The sequence below is a fragment of the Gracilinanus agilis genome, chromosome 4 (genome assembly GCF_016433145.1).
Source record: "Gracilinanus agilis isolate LMUSP501 chromosome 4, AgileGrace, whole genome shotgun sequence".
Lineage (NCBI taxonomy): Eukaryota > Metazoa > Chordata > Mammalia > Didelphimorphia > Didelphidae > Gracilinanus > Gracilinanus agilis.
In genome coordinates, this window is record NC_058133.1 from 494,543,615 (window position 1) to 494,552,441 (window position 8,827).

At 43.8% G+C, this 8,827-nt stretch overlaps 1 protein-coding gene across 2 annotated transcripts; it reads right to left on the reverse strand.

The window, feature by feature from the left end:
• Nucleotides 1-1,190: 1,190 nt before the first annotated feature.
• On the reverse strand, nucleotides 1,191-5,794 carry MRPS17 (mitochondrial ribosomal protein S17). Of its 2 annotated transcripts, none has more exons than XM_044676384.1 (3): nucleotides 5,743-5,794; nucleotides 3,585-3,716; nucleotides 1,191-1,851 (listed from the first exon to the last, which is right to left on the reverse strand). In XM_044676384.1, the coding sequence occupies exons 2-3, from the start codon at nucleotides 3,705-3,707 to the stop codon at nucleotides 1,585-1,587; spliced, it is 390 nt and encodes a 129-aa protein (XP_044532319.1). In that variant the 5' UTR covers nucleotides 3,708-3,716; nucleotides 5,743-5,794; the 3' UTR covers nucleotides 1,191-1,584. The 2 variants fall into 2 exon arrangements, with proteins under 2 accessions (XP_044532319.1, XP_044532320.1); XM_044676385.1 differs by lacking the exon at nucleotides 5,743-5,794 and adding an exon at nucleotides 5,481-5,721.
• Between the last annotated feature and the right edge of the window lie 3,033 nt (nucleotides 5,795-8,827).

An 8,827-nucleotide genomic window follows, 5' to 3' on the forward strand; every position in this document is an offset into this window, starting at 1 on the left:
CAGCACTCGCGCCGCCATCTTGCTCTGGCGCCTCCGCTCGGCCCCCTCCCCCGCGCCGCCGCCCCCTCCCCCATCCCGGCGCCGCTCGACGAAGGCCGAAGGGGCGGGCCCGGGCTGGGCTGCCTGCGCTGCGCCGCCCCGCGCCGCCACCAGGGGGCGTCCCGGAGCGCCGCCCCGCGGTCTCTGAAGGTAGCTGCAGCTTGGGCTCCCGTCCTTGACCTTGGGGTGCGGACCGGCCCCTGGGGCCCCTCTGGCCGCAGCGCAGCACTTTCCGCCTCATCTCGGAAGGCCGAGCGGCTCAAGAGTCACCACAAACTGGCTCCAAGCATGCCGGGACCCTCGCGATTCAAACGCGGGGTCTCTGGGGGGATTCCTGGGCCAGGGTAGGGGTGGGGAGGGTCCAGGCTGGAGGGGACCGACCCAGACCTGCCACTTCCTAGTGTCGGTCGCCATCCCCAAGAGGGTCAGGAGGACCCTGACTGGCCTCCGATCCTGCCAAGCAAAAGGTCCCACTGGGCATTTTGGGGGCATTTGCGGGGAAATGTCCTCCCAGGGCCAAAAAAATCAAAGCCTGATTTAACAGTCCACTGGGGTTAAATGCCAGTTCTCTCATGCCCACAACGACCTACCATTTGTCTGCAAAGGCAATATTTTGTCAGTCTGGCTTTTGATCCTGCAATCCGTTTCCTCAGTGGTCAAAAGGTGTTTACTTTTGCTCTAAAATATTTCGTTCAGAAGAGAAATAATGTATAGCTCAATTTCCCCTCAAATAGCTGAGTCCCCGATATTGTATGACTTAGTGACCACCAAATCAGAGGTTGAAGAATTCAATAACTTGGTCATAACATTTCCGAAGTCCTGTGAGATTGACGGACTCCCTCCCTGATCATCTCATCATTAAAAACAACCCTTAGCTATTTGGCTTGAAAACAAATTCCACTTAGGATTTTACTACTAAAAGAAAGCAAGCCTCATTTTAGGTAACTTTATATAAAGGAATAAACATCTTGCTTTTTGGATACAAAAAAATGTTGCAAGGGTTCATTTCCCCCAACCTCTTAAAAGGTTATTCATTCAGCTTAATCTCTGAACATAAATCTGGCCATAAAATTGAATATCTTCTTTCTCTTTAGGATCAGAACTAAGAGAAAAATAGAATATACATCACTAAAAATAACATTTAGGCAAGGTACTTCCAATAGTCATTTTAATATATTAAAAAAAGGATAATTATTTACAAACAAGTTTCTTATTCATCACCCTACCCCAAGCCAAGCTCCTATATTTTAAATTTCTGTGGACCAAACAATAACCTTATTTAATAATGCAGCCTGTTGCTCTAATCTCAGAGATGATAAGAAAGTGGTTATTTCCATTGCTGTTTTGATAAGGTCATTTCACTTGAAACTGTCACTGTCCATTGTGAAAAACCACATTCTTAAAAAAGTTCCTTATTTATTTAGTTTTGGATACTTCATCTACCAAACCAGGATGGCTGGGATGGAAAACAAATACAAAAATCTCCTGCACACTTGTCTGTTTAGCGTCTCTCTTGGACAGCTTCTTCTGGGCTTCATTTCTTTGCTATGTTGAAGAAATATCCAGTTCTTTCAGACTCTGGGTGAGTGGGGCAATCTTGGAACATGTTGGGCTTTCTAGGTACGTGGTTCCAGCACAAGGTTTTCCAGTAATTGGGTCAATGACTCTTCCAACTTTGAAGACGATCTCCACCAATTCATGTTTCACGTGCTTGCTTCGTGGCACTGGTAGTGCCCTGAGAAGCACAATGTCTCCCACTGTGCACTGTTCTAAGGCATCGTGAGCAAAGTAAGTTTTTCGCTTATTAAAATACTGTTGAGAGAAGCAGAAAGATCAAGTTTATCATTAAAACCACCTGAACCGCAACAATTCCACATCTTTCTCAGATGCGAGTCAGTGATGACAACTTGGACCTGTGAATCCCATTCCTGGGACTTGGCTCTAACATGTGGCTCAACAATTCCCAGACCCTTAGAGAACTTTTGTGAAGATGTATGCACTTTGCTGCATCCTACAATCATCCTCTATGTATCAATAGCCTCATTTCACAGATGGGGAAACTGAGGCTTAGAAATGAACAGACTGGCTCATGGTGGCACAGCCAGGGTCCCCAGTACAAGTAGCAAATACAACAGGCCATTTTATCTGACCCATCCAGTCACACACCAAGTCCACTACCCACATGGACTTTTACCTATTTGTAGCTGCGCTGTTTGCAAGAATAATAATTAAAAAAAAGGTCACTAGGAGTCAGGAAGAATCAAGTCCTAATCTGGCCTTATGCGGGGATCTGGGTATGAACAAATTTGGAAAGTATTATAGATGTATTCAAAAGCTGTCTCTTATGAGCAATTTGCTCAGGGACCAGACTTATGGCTATATTTCTAATGATTAATTTCTATTCCCTTGAGGTGAATCAGGGCTCTGACCTTGTGATATCCTATCTGCAGTCCAGACACCTGGCTAAGTTATCTCTTTAGTCTCTTTGTATTGTGAAAGGCATTCATTTAGCATCTGTACCAGCTAGGGCCAGTGTGCTGAAGGTGAAATGAACTATCGGTCTGAGTGTTGGCTACTCCATTGTATTAGGATCAGGCTCATGTTGATTACCACCGGATGCTAATTTTTCTGTCATACCACCCTTTTAATTTTTGGTCTCCCTTCCCCCCTTCCCTGATATCCTTAATAAAAATCCAGTATACCTGGCTAAGAAAATTTCTCACTCCATCAGAATATTCCCTGTCAAGCTTACGCTATGCTGTAATATCCTGTGTCTCTGTGTCTATTTTCTCCTCTTATGTCCTCCCTACCTTAGTCTTTACACCCTTTCACCCATATTTCCTCAGTTCTCAGCCTCCCTTTCAGGTGGTCACCCACTAAGAAATATTGTGTAGCTGTTGGACAGTCACACCTTAGACAGTTACTATGTGACCTTGGGTGAGTCACTTTACTTCTGTTTGTCTCAGTTTCCTCATCCATAAAATGGTGATCAGAAGAATATCTCCCTCCAAGAGTTGTGAAAATCAAATGAATGTCTGTAAAGTGTTTAGCACAGTGCTCGGCATAGACTAAGTGCTTTACTATTATTTAATTATTTTTTAAATAATTTTTTTTACACATTTAAAATATATAAATTACATATTTACTATTATTAAATATCAAATGGAGGACTGCTGAATAAATGGTGGGACATCAATGTCCTGAAATACTGTATTAAAGCGCCATAAAACAAAACAATCAGAATTAGAACTATATATACATCAACTGTGACCAGATATTAAAATTATATATAACAAACAACAAAGATTAGAGACAGTAAGGGAGTAATGTAGATACAATTTTAACTATATGTTCACATTGAGATCTGATATATATAATTTATTACAAAAACTATTTGCAAAACAAGTTTTAAAACAAGGCTAGATTTGAGTAAACTTAGCCAATGATTTTTCAAACATGAAAATGCCTCAGCTGACCAAATCTGTTCCTTGTGAAGTTCTGTGCTTTATTAAGTCATATTTGATGATAATAATGACAAGATTCACCTTTAGTAAGTAGGGGTCCAGGACAAGCCTGTTTACATGCACTTTGGCAGTTTTTTGCATGGCTGTCCCAACTACCTTCCCCACAATCCATTTGGCATGGACAGCAGAACGAACAACAGACATTTTGGGCACCTGAAAAAGAAATTTCAAAGTTTAAAAATCAATCTACTTGGTCATTATCATAGATCAGAGAAGTAAATTTCCTTTTGCCCAGATGGTGACCTCAGTCCATGGAATCAGGTGCCAAGGGAATATCTCTTGGACAAGATTTGGCCAAGTTTCTTCTTCCTTTTCACTCAACCCAAAGAAAGGCTAAAAACCGAATATAAATAAGTTCTTCATTGTTTTAGGGACCCAAGCAGAGAGGAGTAGAGTCTGAATCTGGGATGTGCTACTGACTGGCTGGGTCCCTCTAGGTACATCCCTTCCACTAAACCTAACCTAGTGTTGGCCTAAATTAGGCATCTAGGGGGCATGACCGTGCAGAGTTCTGGGTCTGGAGTTAAAAGGTTCATCTTTCTGAGTTCAAAAGTGGCCTCAGATACTTATGAGCTGGGTAACCCTGGGCAAGTCAAGTAACCATCTGCCTCAGTTTCCTCAATTGTAAAAACGAGCTAGATAGGGAAATAGAAACCAATCCAGTATCTTTGCCAAGAAAACCCCAAATAGGGTCATGAAGAGTCAGTCATCAGACAAGACTGAACAACAAACTTTTTTTGGCAATCTGATGAAACTTATGGACCCCTTCTGATACTGTTTTTTAAAAACCCCTTACCTTGTCTTAGAATCGGTACTAAGTATCAGTTCCAAGGCAGAAGAGCAGTAAAGCCTAGGCAATAGGAATTTGGTGATTTAACCAGGGTCATACAACTAGGAAGTGTCTGAGGTCAAATTTGAACCCAGGACCTCACATCTCTAAGCCTGCTGCTCTATCCACTGAGCCACTTAATGACAAAAGCATAGGATTATGTTTGAGATAGTTATTAAATTTTTTTTAAAACCAGATTTATTGCCCCTAGGTTATAAACCCTTGGTCTAGCTTCTCAGGGCTCTTTCAGGTGTACCTATGATGAATCTGCAGCTACTACCTGAATCTGAGTCCTAAAGGTGAACATAGGCTTGAAAAGCCACTTGGCCGCCTGTCTTTTGGCATCTGATATAACATCTGACAGAACACAACAGAAAGGATCTGCTACCCGTAGAGCTGGAATGAACCAGCTGGCCCCCCAGACCCTCATTTTAGAGAAAAGGAAACAGGCTCAGGAGGGTTAAGTGACCTGTCCAAGGTCACAGTGAGCCAATAAATACTTATTAAACACCCGTTTAGGTGCCAAACATTACACTAGTCCCTGTCCTTAAGGAGTTCGCAGTCTAATAGGGGAGACAAGTGTACAAATGAGTTACCTGTAGGAGATAATTAACAGAAGTTAGGATGGGGAATCAAGAAGGGTTGGGGAAGGGGTCCTATAGAAGGGGTCATTTTACCTGGGATTTAAAAGGAAGCCAGGGAAGTTGGTGGTTAGAGCAGAAGGAGAGCATCCAGGCATGGGAATGCCCAAACCCTGGAAATGGAGGCTCTCCTCCTTAGTGGGCTCAGCCAGGAGGCTGAGGAGCTGGGATTAAGGTGAGAAGCCTGGGAAGACAGGAGAGGGGCAGGTTGGGAAGGGCTTTGAGATTATTGGGAGGGGGGATTGAGGGCGACACCAGTGCTTTAGGAAGATCACTGGATCACTCGGGGGGGGGGGGAGGGGACTGAGAGGGGGATGGACAGACTGGCGAGCTTCATGACCCACCAGGGCTCCCCTCAGGCCCCCTGCCCTGGCTCCATTTCCGTCACACTGACCGCTAGTGACCCTCAGACCCTCGTCACCCCCAGGCAATGAGGGTGCATCTTACTGCCCGAGCCTCAGTTTCCCCCGTCAGGCCATGGGAATCCCGTCCAGCCCACGGCGCTTCTGTCAATTCGTGCTGCCCTCAGCCTTGATCCTTCTCGGGGACAGAGGGGAAGTTCCCGCACGCCTTTCTCAGGTCACTCCCCAGACCCGCGGCTTCCTCAGCCCTCCCGCGTGCGCTCCGCTTTACTCTGGAGGGCCCCATACAGCTCGAACCCCGACCGACAGCGACGACCCAACACACCACTCAGAAAACGTTCCCTCACCTCCAGGAGCCCGAGATCCTGACCTCTGAACTCTGACCGAGCGCCGACGCGCTCCGGCTCTGGAAACGTGGTGACGTCATGCCAACTGGCCAGTGCTTAGCCACTTCCTGCCCGGATGTCCCGCCTTCTATGTGCGCCCCGAGACCATCCTACGCCCTGTTCCTCCTCTCCCAATCAAAAAAAAAACCGCGGCAGTTTGAGTTCGTTTTAAAACCTCCCGGGAGGAAAAGTGACTGAAGCTCCTCCGCGGTCTGAGAGCCAGACAGAGTATGCGCCAAAGGGCCTCGGAGTTTGCTCTGCACGCGGAGTCTTTTGTGTCCAGTCGGGGTTGCTCTACCTTCCCGTCTCGTGGCTGCCTTCGTCGTGATATTGCCACGATCTCAGCCACGGCAGAAGGGCTTGCGCCTTGCCTTTATCTTGTGTGGAGCGGAGCCACCCCTAAACTCGGTGGCGATAAGCGTAACAACAATAGTGGTTGACGTTTAGGGCCCGTCAGGGTTTGCAAAGCAATTTTCTCCTAACCCAGGAGGTGACAATTTGTAGCATCCTCATTGTTCAGCCTGAGGAAACCCGACTTTTAGAGGGGAGAGGAGGCAGCGTGATCCAGTGGAAGAAAGGGGGCTGGCTCTGGATCTGGGTTTGAATTCTGTCTCTGCCACTTACTGCTGGGTTGTCTTGGGAAAGTCACTTCACCTCTTCACAATGTGAAATGAGAGAATTGGATAAGTGCATCTCCACATCTTTGCTCCTATGCTTTAGCTCACTATGCTAATAAAGAGTCCAAACTTCCTTAGATCCTGATTCCCTCACACCGAACCCTCACCTTCATGACACAGTTGTCACCCACCCCTACTCAGCTCTGGACTACATCAGTTCTATGAATTAAAGTGAATGAGGGCCTAAGGTTTTAAAGTTTGAACTCTAAAAGATAATGTCTTTTATTAAAAAACAAACAAACAAAAAACATGACCATTACCTTCCATCTTAATTGATTCCAAGGCAGAAGAATGGTAAGGGCTAGGCAATGGGGGTTAAGTGACTTGCCCTGAGTCACACATCTAGGAAGTAACTGAAACTAGATTTGAACCCAGGACTTCCCATCTCTAGGCCTGGCTCTCAATCCACTGAGCTGCCCAGCTTCCCTACAAGGTGAAGTCTTTGAGGGCTTAACATCTGTCACAAAACAACCATGGGAGGTCTCTAACTCAGGTTTTATAAACTCCATTTTACAGATGAGGATTCAGTGGCCCCAAAATGCTGCCACTTGTCCAATGCTGTATCAGGCTGGATTCAGATCCAGTTATCTAGCACGATTTCTGCTATGCTAAGATTCCTGGAAACCACAGATAGGCAATTCTGTTCGACAGACATTAAGTACTATGCTCAATAAGCTTAATGCTGAGGAATAAAAAATGAAAGCCTGTGCATTCTCAAGATTTATTTTGGATATGCACTAATTCATGTATCCAGTAAACATTTAGTAAGCACTTAGTATGTGTCAATCTCTGTGCTAAATGCTGGAGATATAAAAAGAGGCAAAAAATAGCCCTTGTTGGAATCAGGAGGACCTGGGTTCAAATCTGACCTCAGATACTTCCTAGCTGTGTGACTCTGTGCAAGTCTTCCTGATTCCAGGTCCAGCACAGCTAGGTTGTTTGTAAATGATGAAGTATGACTTCAATCTACTTCATAGGAATAAAGGTCCTTCATTCAATCAGTCAAAATATTAAATTCTTATTCAAAGTATCTAGCCCAACCTTTGATTTTGCAGACAAAGAAGCCTGGGCCAACAGAGTTGCAGAGATGTTTGATACCATTTGCTTCACTGTCTGCTCACATAAGAAAGGCTCCTGGTGTAGTTGAAAGAACACAGGATTTGGAATTGAGACATTTGGGTTTAACACTCTCCTGCACCCCCAGCAATGACCAGATATTTGACTCCTCCAGTCTCTGTGTCTACATCTTTTTGGTCTCTGCTCAGTATTAACCTCGCCTCCTTCTGGTTTCAGGCTTATTAGGCCAGTTCTTGGCCAGTTATTTCCATGCTTTGCTATTGAATGCTTTTCTCCTACCACCACTCAACCACCCATCTACCTATCCACACACACACATAGAAAGTTCTGAGTACAGTAATCAAATTGACACTACTGTTTCTGGATTGTACCTTTCTATTACCTTCCTGACTAACAGTCTCCTATATATGTTGTCTTCCCTTGTTAGAGTATAAATTCCTTGAAGGTAAAATTAATTGCTTAGCGCCCAGGATAATGTTACCTAGTAAATGCCTAATAAATACTTTTTTTGTTCATTCATTTATGAGGGTCAGTTTAGATAATAGCTAACATTTATAAGAGAAGTAGTTTACATGGATTATTTCACTTGGCTCTCTGACAATGTGAGGTAGGTACTATTATTATCCCTATTTTATAGATGAGGAAACTGAGGCAGAGAGAGGTTAAATGATTTTCCCAGAGCCACACAACTAGTACATGGCTGAGACAAGATTAAAACTCAGATTTTCCTGATTCCTAGTCTAAGACTATTTACTGGGCCACTTAGCTACCTCTATTTTTGGCCAGAAAAGTCTGAGGTATATTTCTCTCTTTTTCTTCATCCATCTACCTACCTACCTATCTATCTATCTATCTATCTATCTATCTATCTATCTATCTATCTATCTATCTATCTATCTATCTATCTATCCATCCATCCAGATATCTATCTATCTATCTATCTATCTATCTATCTATCTATCTATCTATCTATCTATCTATCTATCTATCTACCTATCTATCTATCCAGATATCCATCTATCTATCTATCTATCTATCTATCTATCTATCTATCTATCTATCTATCCATCCATCCAGATATCTATCTATCTATCTATCTATCTATCTATCTATCTATCTATCTATCTATCTATCTATCTATCTATCTACCTATCTATCTATCCAGATATCCATCTATCTATCTATCTATCTATCTATCTATCTATCTATCTATCTATCTATCCATCCATCCAGATATCTATCTATCTATCTATCTATCTATCTATCTATCTATCTATCTATCTATCTATCTA

Coding starts and splice junctions, on each gene's coding strand:
- MRPS17 (XM_044676384.1), bottom strand. CDS start 3,707: ATGTCTGTTGTTCGTTCTGCTGTCCATGCCAAATGGATTGTGGGGAAG. Junction 1,852..3,584: donor TGGACCCCTACTTACTAAAG/GTGAATCTTGTC, acceptor TTCTCTCAACAG/TATTTTAATAAGCGAAAAAC.